Here is a 20,068-nt window from a genome sequence, read left to right as displayed (position 1 = left end):
TAAATAAATTAAAAGCTAAATGAAATAATGATTTGCATGAATGAGGACTGACTTGAACCCACGTTCCCCTTTTAAAATCGTACTTACAGAATCCAATGCACATCTAGAGAAATGTCCCCAGTTAAATACCTTATTGACCTGAACCCGCTCAAAAATGCCAAGATATCAAGCATTATAAATATTTTAGGCCATTGTAAACTGGGACCATGCCACTGGCTTATGGTAGTTAGGATGTTGTGGCTTAATGCTGACATTTGGTATGAAAAGCTTATGGTGTGAATCAGGTTCCCTTTTTATGTAATTCCGGCTCAGGAATCCGATACAGAGCAGCTGAGAAATAAACTATGTTGCTGAGGCTGAAGATGAAGCATAGAAGTATGGCTCCGGCTATCTGGGCGAACAACAGGGGCCTGCAGTGGGCCAGGAGCCATTCCTTCCTCAGAGTCTTGTCCAGAAGGATGGCTTCCATCTGCATGTGTGTGGCCAGGATCACACAGACATGAAACAGCTGGTGACTGTGACCTAAAGCGAACACACAAAAGGCCACCAAAATCAGCAATAAAAAAGGAATGGACTACTGATAACATCCTATGGCATGTGTGCTAAAAACACTATGTGGAGTAAAAGAAGCTAGATACAAGATTACCCACTGTCCGGAAAAGACTAATCCAGAGAGACAGAAAACAGATTAGTGGTTGTTTTGGGTAGGGGGTAGGAGTTGGGATTAACAGAACATGGGCAGGAAGGATCTTACTGGGGTAATGAAAATGTTCTAAAGCTCGTATATAGTGATAGTTATACAACATGGTAAATTTGCTAAACAAAAAAAAAAGATTGAATTGTACACTTGAAATTAGGGTATTATGTTATATACCACGTGTGTCTGTGTGTGTGTGTGTGTGTGTGCTCAGTCGCTCAGTTGTGTCTGACTCTTTGCGACCCCATGGACTGCAGCCTGCCAGGCTCCTCTGTCCATGGAATTTTCCAGGCAAGAATAATGGAGTGGGTTTCCATGCCCTCCTCCAGGGGATCTTCCCAACTCAGAGATCAAACCCATGACTCCTGTGTCTCCTGCATTGGCAGGTGGATTCTTTACCACTAGCGCCACCTGGGAAGCCCATATGTGATATATACTTTAAAGTTTTTATTTTTTAAATATCATATGAGAAAAATAAAAAGGCCATCAGAGAAAACCAAATCCATTTGTAAAACAACTTATCCACCAGTCCCGTTTTTCACGTGCAAAAGTTCTACTAAAGTTTACCTCTTGAGAGCTGTCACCAGTCAGTTCTGATTCTGACTTCAACACCAAAGGGGAAGCCAGCCAGATTTTCTGTTGGCCACTTATGAGATGCTCCTCTCCCTATTGCTGGTTAATCCCACACACAGTGAGGAGCTCTTTCTCTCTGATACCTCACAGGACCCCGGTCAGCACGTACGCATCCCCAGAGGGTGGGAGTCCAGTGGAGAGTGGCTGCAGTAAGCAGGGAGGTACTGACTTGGAAGTTGGGGAGGAAAGGAGTCCATTGCCCAGGGTTGGGGATTGCTTTGGGGGACAGTCCACAGAAACCAGAAGAAAGATGAGAAGACCACACGTTTCATGGGCTGAATTGTATCTCCCCCTCCCAAATTCACATGTTGAAAGTCTTAACTCCCAGTACCTGAGAATGTGGCCATATCTGGAGATAGGGTTTTTAAAAGACAATTAAGTTAAAACGAGGTCACTAGCATGGGACCTACTCTGGTATCTTTATAAGAAGAGGAGATTATGATGTACACGTACACAAAGGAAAGATCATGTGAAAAGAAACAGAGATGGCCCCTGGCAAGCCAAGGAGAGAGGACTTGGAAGAAACCAACCCTGCCGTCCCCTTGATCTTGGGCTTCTAACCTCTGGATTATGAGAAAATAAACTTCTGTTCTATCAGCCATGCAGTCTGTGGTTCTTTGTTATGTCAGCACTAGCAGACTAATACAAGAGTTAAATAAGGACCCTCCTTCAGTTAAAATAAAAAGAATTCAGTGTTGTACCCCCCAGGATTTACCCTATAATAACTTTTCAATAAATGTGTCCACGGAAGGGACCAGACTGGCCATCTGCCCTAACGAGCAAGAGCCAAGTCGGGAATGAAGATGCAGGAAAGTTGAATGAGTGACCAACGACTTCCTTAGGACAAGGAGCCAGCGCCCTAGCCTGCATCCTCCAGGGAGATACTGTGCCTGGAGGGGCCACTCCTGCCTCACTCAAGCCATACTACTGGGCTGTGTAGTTTCCAAATCTGTGTGTTTTGCGGCAGAAGTGGTTCCTTATCCAGCTGAGAACTGTACTCTCCAAGGACACAAGGCCAAGCAGTAGGAAGTGACCAGCTGTGCTCACCAACTGAGGCACAAACCTGTCTGCATTAGGGCAGGAGACAAAAAGGCGGAAGAGCCAAGAGCACTGGACAGATTTGAAATGTGCCTGCAGCGGGAAAAGTGATGTCAACAATCCCGTCTGGCAGGCATAGGGAGGAGCTTCCTGTGGGCATTGGGGAGGAAGCTCAAAATCTGGCTGACTCTGTTATTTAAGGACAGAGATCTTTCCAAAGCCCTTGTTTAAGATGTTGTCGTTATCTGCCATCTCTGCCATGCCCCCTCACTGGAGTGTCTTTCTGCTCTAGGCCCAAAAGGACAGGATAGAGGTGAGCAAATAAAATGTTATTAAGAAGCCAGAGTCAGCAAAATAAGGCCCAGTGTCTATTTATGTTTTTCCTGCTGACCCCAGACTTTGTACATGATCAGCTCTATTTCCTCCGGCTGGGCTGGGGCTAGGGAGGTGGACATGCTGGGCAGGCTCCTTGGGCAGGTTCCAATCCCCTGGCCCTCTCATCTCCCTCCTTTTTTGAAATCTGCTCTCTAACCATTTTGCTCATTGTGATCCCTTCTGGCAGAAGAAAAGGAATAAAGGAGATGAAACTCTTGTCAAAGCAAACAAAGCAAAATGTGGCCATGTTTCTTGGGTAGAAGATGGAAACTCATGGACAAAATGGGCCTGGGGAGAACTGAGGTCCCTGTTTGCCTCCTGGAGATGAGGACCTAGATCTCCATGGTGGCTTATCCAAGGAGCGCTCATCCCAGGACCCCTCAGCCTCACCAGAATTGAGCAAGGGTCCCTCCTCCAGCCAGTCCCAGAGCCAGGGTGGAGGAGACATGTTTCACAGTGCTACCCACATCCCTAGACAGAGAGGAAGGAATTCTGCCAGCAGGTATAAACCCCTGTAGCTCTGACACCTCCTCTTCATCACATGGCTTCTCTAGTTTGAGCATGTTCAGGCTCACCTGGAGAATCACTTGGCTTCTGAGAGAGTGCTGGGCCCACCCCAACAGGATGTCTCGGGGGGTGGGGGCTGAGAAGCTGCACGTTCCCAAGTGAGGCTGAGACTACTAGTCCAGATTGGGAACTGCTGAGGCTGGGAACCACTGCTCTACCACGATTCCTGGCACCCTCACACCCACCTGAATGAGACACCCTTTCCTCTCCTTGGCACTGCCCCCCGCTGGCTGGTACCCTCAGAGTCTTCTGTACCCTGTCTTTCCTCATCCTCTTTACAGCTGCCTTCCATGGTCACTTAATAATGGGATTTCACGTTCGAGGTAATAATGGGACTCTTCTGTCCCCATACCCGCCAGAAATGCTTTAGAATCCTGACCCTCCTTCTCTCCATCCTCCACCACCCTCCCTGGGCATCCATGGGCTATGTACATCCTGGCCTCTGTCACCTGACAATTTCACCAACCTCGGCCTGGGCCTGGAGAACTTCCTGAGGATTTGCTTCTCACCCTGCCCCCGCCTACCCTTGGCAACTACACACACTCGTGTCAGGGATGGGAATGCCCCCTGGGCAGCGGGGCCACCACACGCTCACCGATGTAGTCGAAGCGTCCAGGGGCCAGGCGCTCTGGCAGATGCGCAGAGTAGAAGAAAGAGGCCAGGAGGGTCATGGCCACGTGCTTCTGGTGGTACAAGGTGGCTTCATTCTCTGCACTTTCCCCGGGAAACAGGAATACCTGCAGGTATTTAAAAAAATGTCAAGCCTTAAAATGGATAACCTACAAGGACCTACGGTATAGCACAGGGAACTCTGCTCAACACACTGTAATAACCTAAACGGGAAAAGAATTTACAAAAGAATAGACACCTGTTTATACATCACTGAATCACTTTACTGGACACCTGAAACTAACACAACATTGTAAATCAACTATACTTCATCGTGAAATGAAAAGTTTAAAGAAAGAAAGAAACATCAGGTCTTGAGAGGAGGTCTGTAGACCTCCCCACGCACATGAGTGGACTCTGTGCACCAAGGCCGTTCCCTCCTGGGGTCTGTGCTTGGAAATGGACCTCACAGGGCCTGTGTGAGCAGGCTTCCTGTTCTGAGTGTGATCGACTGAGACCTAAGGTAAGTGTATTTTAACCCCCTACATGCTCATGAGACCCTTTGGGTTATTTAGTTACAAAAAATGAAGGATGGAAGGAAGGAAAACAACAGAAGTGGAGAGAAAAAGAAAGGAAAAAAAAAATCCTGCTAGATATATCACTACTCTGCCCCACCCCCAGCCCCGGGGGTAAAATGTAAGTATAGTTAAAAAATAGCCCATTCACACTTGAACTCACTTTTAACCAACACATCCCTTGAATTGATGCTCTTAATTAAGGCTTTAAGGTCTAGAAATTCCTGGAAGGCCTTCTGAGTCATCAAAAACTATTAATTACGGACATTATCCTGGTTTAGAGTTTGGTATGGTTTTTGTATGATTGTTAAAAAGAGTGGCAGCCACCACCTACCGAGGGCACTAGGCCAGGCCTTCTATGTGCGTCATTTCATCGGAGCCTCAACAGTGACCACAAGGCAGACTCCATTTCCCCCATTTTGCAGATGAGACTACTGGGCTGGAAGGTGACTTGCAAACCACTAATTAGTAGAGAAGTCAGGCTGATTTGCAGAGCCTGTGTGCTCAGCCACAGCACCGTACAGGGTAAGACCTCTCCTCCCCCACTGCCCAGTGTCTGATGTGGCTGAGTGCCAGGAGCATCCAGCACTCATCCCGACAAGAACCTATGCTGTTTGCTCTGGTGGCCTGTGGGGCTGGCTTGTTCTCTCTGCACTGGCTTCCTGGGTGTGGTCTGTGTCCTCGAGGAAGGATTCAAGGGAGTGGGCTGCATCCCCCTTTCTGGGTCTCCCCAGACCCACACGGGCTAAGCACGGAGCACAGGCTCAGTATCTCAGCTGGCGGAGCCGGTTTGACCCTCTCCTTCTCCCCTGGGCGCTGCCATCTTTGCCTCATGCACCAGACTCTTCCCCTGCCTCCACCCATGGGGCCTGGGCCTGGAACTGCTGAGCCCATCAGGTCTGTTTATTTGATTACCCCTCCTCTACCCTGCTGTGAAGGAGGGGATGTCAGCCTCATTTAAAGATAAGGAAACTGAGGCTCAGAGAGGTTATGTTCATTGCCTAATGTCACACAGCCAGTGAGCAGTGGGACTGGGATTTGAACGCATGGCCGTCTGAGAGTACGTGAACTTTCCCTCTTCTTGTCTTCCCTCCTATACCCTCTTCCTTCATGTTCTCCATCTAATTCCCATCTATTTTTTAAGACCTTCAGTCATACGCTTTCCTTCACTACTACTTCATGATAATATATAATAATGCATTTGTGGGACTCTCACCACCAGCTAGCACTGTACACATTATCTCATGTAATCCTACCCATAGCCTGACACAAGGAGGTGTTATTACCAGGCCATTTTACAGATGAGGGAAGTCCAGACACAGAGATGGTAGAAAACTTGCCTGAAGTCTTGCAGTGAGTGAATATTAGAGATTTGCCTCCAGAGTCCACTCTCCTGCTCACTCTACTAAACCCCAGGCTGCCTCCCCTGTCCAGCCCTCCAAGATTGCTCCTGAACCTCCAGGTAGCAATGGCCACTGATGCATTTCCTAGTGCTACCTACCTAGTGTCCTTGGTAGGTGGTGGCTGCCTATGTCCGTCAGGGCCTCTGTGTTCATGCCGTTTAACTGGTCTGCAAGTGCCATTAAGGGAGCACGTGGGGCTGTACTCCCATGCGTTCTACTGTGACCAGGAAAGCGTCTGACCCCCAGAGCTCAGGACACAGTTGATTCCCTGGTGTTGCCAACAGACAGAGAGGCATCAGAGCAGGGCCCTTACCCTGAAAAAGATGGGAAGGGAGTCCCAGGTGTAGGGGAAAGCAAAGGCCAGGACACGAAGCATCTTACAGAGCCCGGGCTTCTGTATCTCAAAAAACCTAAATCAGGAAAGGAAACAGGAGAAATGAGAATGAAAAGGAGTTTCAATCAATGACACACACACACTAAAAACAGCCAAGGCCGAGTCACCCACAGAAGACAACCGTTTTGCACAAACTCCTCCCTCGGCCAGCAGCTTCTCCACCAGCCCTCTCCGCTTCTCCCACCACCCTCCATGGGAAGGGCTCCATCTCAGACATGAAGAGAGTTCAGAGGCACCATCTCCCAGCACCATAAGAAGCAATGGTATTCAAAATCAGGGAGGAGGCATGGAGCAAAAACCCTTCGAGGGCCGAGTTATCTAACTGCCAAAGAGCCTTCCAGAAGTCAGACCAGTAGCCACCAGGAGAGGGAGGCTGTGGGGCGCGGGCGGGCCCAAACTCACAGGCTCCTGGGGCCAGCACCTCTGCAAAGGTTGAGATACTTGACTAGTCAGAGTCGCCAGGTGATTACCCTGCAAAAGCCCTGGGTACAATTAGGTGTTTAACCACAAGAGATTTCTGAAATATTTAATAACACACAGAAATACTGGGCTGGGGAAACTGAGTAAGCATGGACCTTTCTTCTCTCTTTCGTCACCACTGCCACCTGCCTCCGGTTCAAAGACAGAGGAAGTCAGCATTAAAATGAGGGGTGCGAAAGTCGCCAAGACGGGATGGAGCACCACGGGGCCTCAGCTGGCTTGGGCCGAGCCTGCGGAGTGGGCAGCAGCTAAGGGGGTGGGGAGATGGGCAGCACAGATGGCAGGCTAGATACCAGGAGGGCAAGGGAGTTGAAGGAGAGGCTCCGTACAAAACCACAGCCCTGAACTGGGGCTCAGGCAAGAGAGAGCTCACACTGCCAGGCTGGGCTGGGTGGCAGGGCAGGTACCCGCTTCAATACCACATCGTACTGTGGGGGCTGTGTTCTCCCTTGGTACCCACAGGGCTGTGAGGCCAGAGCCTCCCCCCGCAAAGGTGATATGCAGAGCCAGGGTATTGAGGCTCGTAGGGTGGCTGTTACGGGGCAGCCTGTAAGATGACAGGGGTACTGGGGCCCTCCAGCCCTTCTTGACAGTTCTGCCTCTCATCACGCTCTCCGGTGGGGGTGGGGTCTGTGTCCCACCACTGCTCCTCACCTCTGTTCCCCAGGTGCCCTGTTCCAGCCCACTCGCCTGCCCCTTCTCCACCAAACAGGGTCTGTTCTCTCCCAGCCCAGGTCCATCTCTTCCAGCAGGATCTTCACATCCTGTACGAGCCAGTGCAGTTACCTGACTATGAGCCCCACTGTGCCCACATCCTCTGGCAGAGAACACAGCAGAGATATCCCCATCTGCCTCCAGGGTGGTCAGGGAACCCTCCTCAAGGGTGGAGCTGGGTCTGCTCAGCTCTCATCCCCAGCATCTGGCTCAGAAGTGTGCCTGAGGATGTGGACATCTGCTCGGCAGCCCAGCCTGGGGACCCCTGTTCACCATGGGCCCCAAGAAGCCCCATAACCTCCAGAGATGAGCTTCAACTTCACTCAAGCCCATGGGCATGTCCCTTCTTCTTTGCTGACCCTGTGGACACTAGACAGAGAAGGAAGAGAAGCTCAAGGAGGAGGGGGAGAAATAAGGGACCTCAAGTCATCATCCCCCAGAACAGAACCCCAGCCTTGGAGGAAACCACAAACCCTGGGATAGGCAAGGCTGTACAGGGTCACGATCTGACAACAGTGTTTGTCTTGGACACCCTGAGTCTGGTCCAGTCCCTGACCTTTGTGACCATCTCATCCAGCACGTGATGTAGCCCTCGTGTGCCCCAGAATCCTCATCTGTACCACGGGGATGACCACAGAATCCTTTATGGGCTTGTTGCAAGGGTTTAATCAAACGATGCTCACTAAGAGCTTACAGCTGTGCAGAGCACAGAGTAACACTCATTAAATAGCAGCATTTTTTAAAAAAAAAATGTGTGTTGTAGGAGCCATCCTCTCCCTCTTCCCATCTTGTAGCTACGTGGTACCAGAAAATAGAACAGGAGGGAACAGACAAGTTCTGGGTGATTTGCCTAGAATCAGCTGAGCTAATAAGAGGCAAAGCTAGGATTTACACCCAGGCCATCTGGTTGGCTTCCTACCCTCTCCCCTTGGGCAGGTCTCAGACCACTCCCCAGACTCTGCTCTTATGGACACCCCTCTGCCCCAGGAGGTGAACGGAACACACTTCCACTGCTCCAAGAGTCAGAGCCCATCTCTCATAGGGCCTTCTCAGGCTACGCTGGCCGACCCTGCCCAACCACGCAAGCCTGCCCCCTCCCTCCCCATGCTCTGCCACCGCCTATCACCTCTGGGTGCAAAGAGACTTGCTCTTAAAGCACGCTCTTTCTGTGGCCACTTACACAGGAAGGAAGCTGGCTCTGGTTGGCGAGGGCCATCCCCCAAAACATGGATTTCCTGCGACTCGAGACATGGCGCCCGGCCTGATAAAGTACTTCCCCAAGGGCAAACGAACCAGCCTCTCCAGCTGCCAAGCCGAGTCTACAGAGGGAAAAAGGAGAAAAAGCAGAACAGAAGAGAGCAACAGAGAACAAGAGGCAGAAAGGCCAGCAGCCACAAAGACGGTGGGCCTCCCACCACCGAGGTGCAATTCCAAGTCAGGCCACACGGTGTCACCACAGCCAGAGACTCCAAGAGGGAGGGGAAGGAGCCATGGCTTTCTCCAAAGCACACCACGCCCCAGAGTCTTCAAAGCCTAGCCTGGAAAGGCCCTGCCTGTCTCCCAGGGCTAGGAGTCAGGGAGTCAGGCCTCCTCTGCCTAGAACCAGGTGGGCAGGAAACACCGGATTTCGGGAGAAGCCTCCACCAAAAAAGCGCCGATACAATAACAGTCTATTCTAAAGCCTGATAAATCCTGTTGCAACAAAGCTGGAAAGACATGCAAGTAAATTCAGAACTATGCTTGAAACAAGTGGGCCTTTGGAAACATCTTTCTATTGCCGAAGTGTGTGTGTGTGCGCGCAGGCAGGGGGGCGGGGGGGTGTGTTATGGCTGTTTTGTTGTTGTATGGATGACATAACAGGAATGTGGACATTTCCACGTGCTGACCCTTGGCTCCAGCAGCAGTCTATCATCTGGCTGAGCCCTCTGACCTCCGGATGTGTCTGGGAACCACTGTCTGCTAAGCCTCCCATCTCCAGCTCTGACCTCCAAACCCTCTTCCAGGCCTGCCCCATGCCGCTCTGAGCTCCCGCAGCACCACTGCCCAGGGCATGGCTCTCAGAACACAGCTCACATTCCACCAGGGATGAAAACCCATCTCTCCCTCACAGCACTGACCACAAGGTGTTTCACAGAGCGAGTGTGTGTCTAAAAAACCAACTGCTGGATGCTCTGGATGGATGAATGGAAAAGTACCCACAGTGACTCATGATGTATAGCAAACACGTGTAACTACCATTCCTGAGAGAGTGGTGATGCTTCCTGGGCTTTCAGGTGGTCAGGAGGTATGCTCATACCTCTGGGTCTCTGTCATACCCACCTGGCTCCAAGAGCCACAGAGAGGTCATATGTTCTGTCATTTCCCCCGTAAACACTACAGAACAAGAAGGCAGTTATCTGGAACGTGTTCCTTTGAACTAAATTCCAAGATTGTTGTTGTTTAGTCGCTAAGTCGTGTCCGACTCTATGTGCCCCCATGGACTGTAGCCCATCAGGCCCCTCTGTCCATGGGATTCTCCAGGCAAGAATACTGGAGTGGGTTGCCATTCCTTCTCCAGGGGATCTTCCTGATCCAGAGATCGAACCCACATCTCCTGCATTGCAGGTGGATTCTTTATCACTGAGCCACATGGGAAGCTCCCAGCTCTCTATGTGGAATTTACCTAAAGGACATGTATTATGTGGGAATGAAGGCCATTCGGACCACACTTCTCTGGGAAGCATGTGGATAACTAAAGCACAACTCACGAGCTCCATGGTCTCCTTTTGTGCTCAGGAAAAGAGGTGGTTCTTGGACTGCTAGCCATACCACAGACTGATGGAGCAGGAGGGAGAGGCAGGGGTGGGCCTAGGGGATGCCGGGGAGAAGGCAAGGAGAGAAATCTTGGAAAAGTCACCGCTGGCATCATAGATGCCTAAACATAAGGAACCAAGGAACTTCGTCTCAAGGGCCCCTGTTTAAGGGCCATGATTGGCCCAAAGCCACACAGCAAGTCTGTAAAGTTGGGACTCCAGACAGCCCTCGCCTGCCTCCACTGCTTCCCCTGCAGTTAATCAGGGCCAAGTCTCTCCCCACACATGCATGAGTCCTCCTCTTCAGACACCGAAGACAAAGACAGAGAATGAATACAAAGGGGACAGGTCTTAAGAGCAAGGGATCCACCAGCACAGAGGAAGGAGAGAAGACGAGTCGCGAAGGAAGCTGGATGGGCCCACAGGACGACGTCCCACTCTATCCTTGGCCCCAAGCATGTGGCATTTTCTCCTTTCTCCCTTCCTGTTCCCCAAGCCCCCATTGAGCCCCACAGGGCACAGTAGCTGAGTACACAGAACTGTCTTCCTAGGAAGTTTACTGTCCTTCCTGAGCACAAGGCCAGTCCTCTGTAGGACACACGAGGAGCCTCCAATCCCCCACCTCTGGATCACTCTTCCAGCCTCTATCCCCCTCCCCTGCCAGCTGCACAGGCTCTGGCAACTCTGAAGCTCCTTGCTGTCTCCCAGTACCGTCCCATCCTCACCAGTCCCCACTCTTGTCAGGCTCTCGGCTCTGTCCAAAAGGCCCTTCCCTCTTCTCCAGCTAAAGTGTTCAACCTTCCTCAATGCTTGATTCTAAGGCTACTTCACAGAACCCTGGCTATTCAAGCAGGTGTCATTTTGTATTATCATTATTTGCTAATGTTATATTCTGTAATGCTACATGCTTAAAAAAAAAAAAAAGAAGAAGAAAAGCCTTTTCCTCTGGCCCTTAAAGGAAATACTGACTCAGTCTAGACGTTTTGGAGGTCTGCAGTCTGCTGCTCGGAGCAGGCAATGGCACCTCACTCCGGTACTCTTGCCTGGAAAATCCCATGGACAGAGGATCCTGGTAGGCTGCAGTCCATGGGGTCGCTAAGAGTCGGACACGACTGAGCGACTTCACTTTCACTTTTCACTTTCATGCATTGGAGAAGGAAATGGCAACCCACTCCAGTATTCTTGCCTGGAGGATCCCAGGGACGGCAGAGCCTGGTGGGCTGCCGTCTATGGGGTCGCACAGAGTCGGACACGACTGAAGCGACTTAGCAGCAGCAGCAGTCTGCTGCTCATACCGCATGGGGCACTCTGTGAGGACAAGGACTGAACCGCGCTCATCTCCATATTCCCCCAGAGAAGGTTTACCCCCACTCACACCTTAGGCCTTCCCACGAGATGAAGCAACACAAAACCCAGTCTTGAGACTGAGCCTGCAAACAAGACTCACTCCCATGGAAAGCAGCTCCATGCTGCCCACCTGCCTCAGGACAGGTGAGGGGAAGGCAAGTTGGGGCAAGCATTCCCAATGCTGTTTAAGGGTCTAATCTTTGACTTTTAAAGAAAAGCAGCTTGTCAAGTTTGGAAAATCTGCCTACCTCTGGGTCCCACAAAACCCAGTGTCCCTCAAAGAAAGCTGGAGCCAAAATCATTGTGGGGAAGTTGCAGAAGCATACCTTGCCACCCTGACCCCTGTGGTTTTCTCCTAGGAGGGAAGAGCTACGGCTGCCAGGAATAAGAATGCTACAAGGCCATGGCTCAGGAGAGGCACAGGCTGGAGGCATGGTTGGTCAGGACCGCCAGCCTTCCTCGGCGCTCTTGCTAACCCACCATGGAAGGCCCCCAGCACCTGGCATCATCTACACAAGAATGTTACCCCAACACCATCATTCGAGAGGTTTCCGAAGTCATTTTGGGTAGTTTGTTTTTTTACCAAGAGCTGAATAATCTAGAGTAGTTATCCTAAAAAATGCCCCTTGTACTCATATCCCAATGAGCTTACTTGAGTGAAAGGAAAAAAAAAAATCGAATTCGAGCCAGTGAGCTGGGCATGACTCATGGCCATCAGGCTTCCCCTGGGGATGTGTCAGACGTTTGAATATCATCTGTCATGCATCACACACACACATATCTTGTTGCATTGCACTTTGCTTTATTGTGGTTTTTGCAAATTGAAGGTTTGTGGTAACCCTGCGTTGACAGATGATAGCATTTTTTAGCAATAGCGTATTTTTAAATTAAGATGTGTACATTGTTTCTTTAGACATAATGCTATTGCACACTTAATAGACTATAGTGTAAATATAACTTTTATATGCACTGGGAAACCAGAAAGTTCAATGACTTGCCTACTGCGAAGTTGATATCTTTTCAGTATCTCTGAGGTGTACCTGTGTCTACAGGTAGGCCCCTCTCAGTTCCTATTAGCAGACCACCCGTTTATGGAGTGCCTCCTCTGGGCCAGGCTTGTGCCAAGTGTTCTGGATATATTGTATGCATCTCACAGGGTAGCTGTGTTGACCCCATTTTTATTTTCTTTCTGGCCAAGCCACATGGCTTGTAGGATCATCCAGGAATTGAGCGCAGTCCACAGAAGTGAAAGTGCCAAGTTTTAACCACTGAACTGCCAGGGAACTCCCTTGAGCCCATTTTATAGATGAGCAAACTGAGGTTCAAGGAGAGTAAGTGACTCATTCAGCAACAGGACCAGCTATATCATATGCAGGGCAGAAGGAAAGTATGGGACCCCCTTATTCAAAAATCATTAAGTATTTCAAAACAACAGCAGGGCATTAGACAAGTGTGAAGCCCTCTTGATCATGGGGCCCTGAGCACCTGCACAGGTTGTGTGCCTGTGAAGCTGGTCCCGCCTGGCCATTGAAGTCCATCTGGAACTGAGCCCCAGGCTCCCGAACGCCTCTTCCACTGTCCCCTCCAACAGTTCAGGGAGCCACGTGCTCCATCGCCACCCGTCCATCCCATCTGTGGCAGAGCAGCCGGGTACCTGGAGTAGCAGGAGAGCCAGATGCTAATGATGGTGTTCAGCACAGCCAGGGTCAGGTAGTAGTCGTGGAAGGTGGTGCTCACCAGCATGTCCGGGAAAACATAGGCCGAGTAGGCAATGGCACAGCCTGGAGGAGAAAAACCAGACTTGGGCAAGAAGCCAGGACTCAGCACTGTCTAGACTCCCTGGGAAGACTACCCCGCATCCCCCATCACCCCTACAGACCATGAGCAGTCCTGCACCCCACCCTCACTATGCCATCACCCCTCCCCGTCTGTATGTCCCCGTCTCTCTTCCCTGCCCACCCCGATCCCACCCTGAGAATTGTTCTGGGAGCCCAGTGCTGCTCCAAGGGCTTGACAGGTATTAACTGGCATAATCTTTACAGCCACCCTCGGACATCAGTCCTGCACTGATCCTCATTTTACAGATGAGGAAACGGAGGCACAGAGAGGTTTGGTAACCCACCCAGGGGCACACAGCTAGAAAGCAGCAAAGCCAAGCTTCAAACACAGGCAGTGCAGCAACAGTCCCTGCTTTTAACCACCTGCTGTGGTCCATGATGACACCCCAGTGTGCTCAGCTTTGCCCTGAGATGATGATATGGGTGTTCCTTGTGGAATAATCAACGGTGTGGGGGAGAGAGTGTGGGCAGAGAGAGCCCTTGCTGAAGGGAGGGCTGTCACGTCAGGGGGCTGAGGGCCAGGCCACTAAGAAACCAGGCACGAGAGGCTAGCCTCAGCGTTTTGTGAGATTTTAGGTTTTGGAGTTTGTGAGAGAAGGGTTACTGAAGGACCTTCTAGACACCTGCCTGCTGCAGCTTTTATTTGAAAGAACAGGGACCAGCACTGTCCTTTTCAAAGCCGGCAGGTGTGTCCAGGGGCCTGGACCAGAGGGCCTCTCCAGGCCGAGGTCTTTCCGGGAGAGGCAGCCACAGATCTGTCAGCTTAGGGCCTACGGTCAGGGCTAAGGTCACCTGTTATCCAAAGATAAAGAGAACTTGGAATCCTAGTTGAAAGCTGACGCAGACCTCAAGCCACGCAAGTTCAGCCTCTGCCTTTGATCCTATTTGACTGTTGAAATCTAGGGCAGCTGAGGGACGTGCCCAGGGTCCCACGGGCAGAAAGGGCCAAGGATCACTACCTCCTGGGGCAGCGCTCCCACTCCTGCAGGTTGCCTGTGTGATTCCAGCTGGGAACTGCCCCCAGGAGAACAGACAGACCATTCTCTCAGCCTGATGCCGTGGGAAGGCTCCCACCTGGACCAGAAGGCACGTGGTCTGTGTATACTGACCGGGACCAAGTTCCATGGGTGACACAAGAGCCGGGGAGCCCCAGCGCCTGCCAGAACTGCAGCGGGAAGCAAAACTGATGAGAGCCTCCAGGTTCCAGGGTGAGGTGGGTGCTGAGGGTGGGTGGGCGCGGCAAAGGCGCTGGCCCTTTGGAGGTTCCGACAGGTGCTTGAGGGCAGAGGGGGCTTTCCATGGAACAGGAGGAGGACACAGCGTTGGATGCCAGACCAATGAAAGTGAACAGCCCCTTTCAGGCAATGGGGGCCACCGAAGGATTTTAAGCAGGGGATCAAAATGGCCAAAGCCGAGTAAAAGCGCACGTGCACGGGAGGGCTGAGTGGGAGGGGAACAGCTGACACCAGGGAGGAAGCTGAGCAAACGCCACCCTCCAGGGATTGGGGGTTTCCACGGGGTCAGGGAGGAGGAGAGGCGGCTGCGGACAAGGGAGTCCCAGGTGGACCGCCAGCCTCTCTCAACTGACTAGACCTTCCTCTCAGGTTTACTGAACACCCCCAAGTCAGACTCTCAGCTACAGACTGGAAAACCAGACGAGGAAGATGCACGAACTGTCCCTAGGGAGCTGTTTCCAGTGAGGAGTGGAAATGAGGGAATCACTGAAGGAGCTCCAAGGTGGTGGATCCAGGCCCGGGGACTTGAGGAAGCCACAGGCGGGGGCCCTGAGGCTCCCAGGCCCTGGCTCTGCCATTTACAAGCTGCGTGATCTGGGTAACTCACCTATACTGTTCTCATCTATAGCATGGGTATAATGATACTCCACAGCTCAGGGCCCTGCTGTCAGGGTGGGTGGCTGGAAGCCGGCCATGGCGGGAGTACATATACCATAGCTATCTGCCATCACCACAGACTGGGACTTCTGTCCCCAGGGTTGTTCAGTATTTGCCAGCACACCTCTGGACAAGTTTCTTTTAAAACCCTCATCAGGCACCTGGGCAGGGGCCCTGGCATGGCGGCGACCCTTCTGCAAGCTCACCAGAGCCTCGCGGTGACCCCAGCTCCCAGGGGAAGTAGGTGTCTCGGTCACAGGGGACAGAAGGCAAGAGCAGGGCCTCACGTACCCAGGCTGAAGAGGTTGACGGCTCCGTAGTCCAGGAAGTAGCAGATGTGGCGGGCATTCCTGGACATGGAGCTGAAGGTGTGTGCACAGCTGGACGCCAGGGGGAACAAGCAGCTGGCGCCCATGTACACGAGCAGAGGCCAGGAGTAGCTGTCATTCAGGATGTCCGTCGCTTGCAGGGTGCTCACAAATCTCCACGAGAAGAACCTGGAACACAGGGGTGCACCCTCAACCTTTGGGGTGAGGGCTCCTCTTACCGTTCTCACCTGACCGTCGCCTGCCTTCCCTTCCCCTGGAATGACCAGCCCCTACATGGTCTCACTTTGCTGACATGCCAGGAGCAAGGAAGAGTGAGTGGGGTCCTTTATTGTTTGGACATATTCAAGAAGGGCAATGGTCCAGTCCGCATACTCTGCATGTGGTGACAGATCCTTCTTACAGCTTCTTGCCCAAGTGACTCTCCACTTTTGGTTTGCATGCTTCCAGGGATGGGGAGCTCACCACCTCAAAAGACAGTTTTGAGTGTTTGAAAGTTTCACTGAGCTGCCATCTGTCTCCCTGGAATCTCTCTCCACTGGATCAGTCCTAGTTCTCCCTATCAGCACCACAGACAACAAATCCATCAAATATCTCATAGCTGTCTTCATAATCCCTCCCCACCTCTCTGAACTTCACATTAAAGAACCTCAGTGCATTCAACCATTCCTCATAGGATCCAACTTTAGCCTTGTCATTCTCTCCATGGTTGGTCAGGCTCCCCTTGTGGGAAGACCCCTCAAAGAGAAACAACCCCTCTGTCTGGAAAGTCTAGAAGGCAACAGGACTATTTTCTCCCCCCTCTTCCATGCTATTCTTCCACTAATATCACCATCTCTTTTTCTGAGGGGCCTGGTCCCAAGGCTCAGTCTCAGCCAAGCCTAGACCTTTAGATTTGTCTCTTACAGAAACACAGCATAGATCCACGTCAGATCTGCCCAACCCATAATCCACGTGAGGGGGTCTTCCCTGCAGAAGCTGTTCACTTCCATGAACCACTCCTAGAGAGTCAGGCCCCTTTCCCACAAACTCCCCCAGGGAAGGGACTAAAAGCTTTACATGGGGGAACTGTGGGAGCATCGCTCAATCCTCTGGCTATACTTGTGATCTGTGCCCACACTTGTGATTTGTTCTATCTGCTGTTCTTCCGAACGTATCCTTTTACCATCCCGGGATTATTCCCGAGTCCTATTGCCCTGGGGCATCTTTCTCCTGCTCTCCCAAGCCCTTCCTGCTGCTCCACATTGTCCTCTCAGGGCCTGGCAGTGCAGGGGTGTCGGGCCCAGTGGGGCGCTCCAGCCAGTGTGGCTCAGCTGTAGAATGGCTACGAGGGCATGTGCATGCAGCAACTCAAGCTCCACCAACAGGGATGGTCGGGCTGGTACTTTGTAGTGACACAAACTTCAAAACAGCCTAAGTCACCTGTGGTTTATCTAGAAAATGGAACACCACACAGCTGTACAAAAGCCAGAGAGGCTTGTGTGGGGGTCAGACAGAGATCTCGAGGCAGAAGCAACGGAGGAGCAGAGAGAGGAGAGAAGCAGGCCCTGGGTGCACACACACGTCACAGATGCTCAAGTCTCTAGAAAAGCATCCTGGGAGGATTACAAGCAGCAGGTCACCCCAGCCATGCCAGAGAGGACAAGAGGGGCCGCGGGAAGACACCAACTCTATTCCCTTCTGCAGTGCTACAATGTATCAGCATTTAGACTTTTTCCTTAAATTTTGTTGTTGTTTAGTTGCTTCAGTCATGTCCTACTCTGCGTGACCCTATGGACTGTAGCCTGCCAGGCTCCTCTGTCCATGATGGGATTTCTCAGGCAAGAATACTGGAGTGGGTTGCCATTTCCTATTCCAGGGGATCTTCCCAACCCAGGGATCGAACCAGTGTTTCCTACACTGGCAAGCAGATTTTACCAGAGCCTCCAGGGAAGCCCTTACGTATTAAATTTAAAATGACAAAGAGCCTCCTTGAGCAGGTCCTCCTGCCTCCCCGGCCTGGCTGCAGGCCCTGGGGCTTCTTTGCAGGTGGTCCTATCCCACAGCCAGCCTGAGTTCTTTCTTCTCTGCCCTTGATGCATCTGGCACAGCAGCTCTGCTCATTTTGGCCCGGGTCTGACTGCTGGCTGAGCAGGCCTCCTTCCTTGGGCCCCTCTCCGCCTGCAGCACACCCTGGGGTCCTTCCTACTCTCTGGTCCTCAATACAATCGGAAGAGGGAAGCCCAGAGACTAGCCTGTGTTACAACTTGCCATGAGCTATAAGCAAGCCACGCCCTTCTCTGGGCAGCATCTGGCGGTGTGAGGGGGCTGGTGGCCTGTGTGACCTCTGAGGTCCTTCCAACTCTCATATAGTATGACCCCGTCTCTACCCGCCACTCGCTATGCCTAGGCATCAGGTGTGCGAAGCTGGTCTTCGGCCCCCATCTTTCTTAGCCAGGTCCCTCCTCACCTCCCTGGCAGTTCCCATCTGTGTGCACCGGCTCGCCAGAGCGTTCATTCTCATGGCTGGCTTTGTTAAAGTGCTGCCTGACCAAGCGCCTCACAGCGGCTGTGGTCCCAGAATGACTATGAGCATCCACAGCTCTGTGCCTGAAGCCTTTTCCCACATCTGCTCTGTAATCTTTGGGGCAAGCCTGGGAAAAGTACAGACTCTCGCTCCTGCTCTGCAGATGGGAACATGCAAAGCCCAGAGAGGTGACTTGTTCAAGCTAGGGAGTGCTAGCCAGGGCTTCCAGAAGACCCAGACAGCCTCCAAGACCGAATAAGACAATGCTCTCAAATCAGGCCCTGAAGCAGGGAGCAGGGAAAGACTGGGGAGCTACAGGAGCCCCTCAAATTCTACTGCAATCCATGCCCTAGAGCTCACCCACGCCCGCCGGCTCCACACCCATGCACCACGGGGGGAGTCTCCCACATTCCAGCTCGGAACCTCAGCTTGCCCCACCCCAGCTGTGTTTAATGAAGCCCCGGTTCCCAGGCTCTGCATGAGATGGCTGGACAAGGGGGCCAGGAGGTACCAGAAGGGCAGCAAGTGCGTCCAGATGTTGAGGGTCTCATTGGTCATTTGAAAAAGGCTGAGGAGACAGGCAGTGGCGGAGCTCTGTGGATGTCGGTAGCCAAAGAGGATGCCCTGCTCATGGAACACCTACAGGGGGAAGAGAGAGGGATGCTGAGGTTACACAAGAGGGTGGCCGGTAGGTCTCAGGGGAACGTCTCTGGCAGCATCCACCTTTCTCCCAGGCTGTGCAATTGTCCATTGGAGCCTGGAACACCTGACCCCGAATCCTTGATCTGTCACACTGCTTCCTTCCCATGGTTTCTAAAATCTCATGTCCTCCCAGGAGCCTTCAGTCGGCTGGAGGAGCGGATTCAAGGCCCCGACTTCCTCTGGGAATCCAGCCTGTCTGTCCATTCCCAGAGGCACTTACTTCTGTCATGAATGTTGCTTAAGAATCTGGTTTTGCACCCTCTGCCTGGGGCCTACAGCCCGGTCTTCAGATGGTTGACATATATGCTGCCTGTCTGAGCCAATAAGCCCTGCATGTCAGGGGCTGGTGGGATGATCTCTGCAGGAGATCCCCCCGGGCCCAGGGTATATTCACCAGAGCGCGTCACAAAGGCCTTTTGATGAAGACTATGATGGCATCATCCTGGGGTGCAGGTGGAGGAGAAGGCCCACACAAACACCACCCACTGCAGGCAGCCCACCTGGCAAGGCTCTTGGCAACCACCTCACCCTGGATGAGAAACTTGGACTGGTCAGATAAAATACGGGGTGTCAACCTGCTTGGAGAACTGCGTTACAGCCATTTAAAACAGTAATTGTGGGGACCTCCCTGGCAGTTTAGTAGTTAACAATCCATCTTCCAATGCAGGGGATATGGGTTCGATTCCTGGTCAGGAACTAAGCTCCCACATGCATGCTAAAGTTGCTTCAGTCATGTCCGACTCTATGTGACCCTATGAACCGTAGCTCATCAGGATCCTCTGTCCATGGGATTCTCCAGGCAAGAATACTGGAGTGGGCTACCAAGCTCTCCTCCAGGGGATCTTCCTGAACCAGGGATCAAACCCGCGTCTCTTATGTATCCTGCACTGGCAGGTGGGTTCTTTATCACCATACACTGCGGTGCAACTAAGCCCGTGTTCTGCAACTACAGAGCCCACTGCTCTGGAGCCAGCACCACAACTAGAAAGAAGCTTGTGTGCCACAACTAAGACCTGATGAAGCCAAAAATAAGTAAATAAATTAATTTAAAAAAAAACCGGTAATTGTGGAGATGATGAGGCATGAGGAACAGAAACTTAGGATGTAACATTAAGTGAAACAAAAATGGAATGTCAACTGTATTCCTGCCATGATGCTAAGAACTACAGAAATTTAAGTA

General features: G+C 51.8%; 1 protein-coding gene across 15 annotated transcripts; it reads right to left on the bottom strand.

The window, feature by feature from the left end:
• Positions 1 to 271: 271 nt before the first annotated feature.
• Positions 272 to 19,248, bottom strand: PAQR5 (progestin and adipoQ receptor family member 5). Of its 15 annotated transcripts, none has more exons than XR_014060053.1 (9): positions 19,109 to 19,248; positions 18,698 to 18,825; positions 15,646 to 15,851; positions 13,110 to 13,405; positions 7,426 to 7,535; positions 6,694 to 6,762; positions 5,996 to 6,307; positions 3,906 to 4,047; positions 272 to 522 (listed from the first exon to the last, which is right to left on the bottom strand). XR_014060053.1 is itself a non-coding variant. In XM_081511924.1 (9 exons), the coding sequence occupies exons 3-9, from the start codon at positions 15,799 to 15,801 to the stop codon at positions 281 to 283; spliced, it is 1,098 nt and encodes a 365-aa protein (XP_081368050.1). In that variant the 5' UTR covers positions 15,802 to 15,851; positions 18,698 to 18,825; positions 19,109 to 19,248; the 3' UTR covers positions 272 to 280. The 15 variants fall into 15 exon arrangements, 5 of the variants coding, with proteins under 5 accessions (XP_081368050.1, XP_081368049.1, XP_081368048.1 ...); XR_014060054.1 differs by having other exon boundaries at positions 6,211 to 6,307; XR_014060055.1 differs by lacking the exons at positions 6,694 to 6,762; positions 7,426 to 7,535 and adding exons at positions 7,558 to 7,854; positions 8,666 to 8,804 and having other exon boundaries at positions 13,279 to 13,405.
• Between the last annotated feature and the right edge of the window lie 820 nt (positions 19,249 to 20,068).

This window comes from Giraffa tippelskirchi, chromosome 7 (assembly GCF_054371585.1).
Source record: "Giraffa tippelskirchi isolate mGirTip1 chromosome 7, T2T-mGirTip1v1.2.pri, whole genome shotgun sequence".
Classification (NCBI taxonomy): Eukaryota; Metazoa; Chordata; class Mammalia; order Artiodactyla; family Giraffidae; genus Giraffa; species Giraffa tippelskirchi.
The sequence above is the reverse complement of the archived record's forward strand: the minus strand, read 5'-3'. Positions and strand labels throughout refer to the sequence as shown.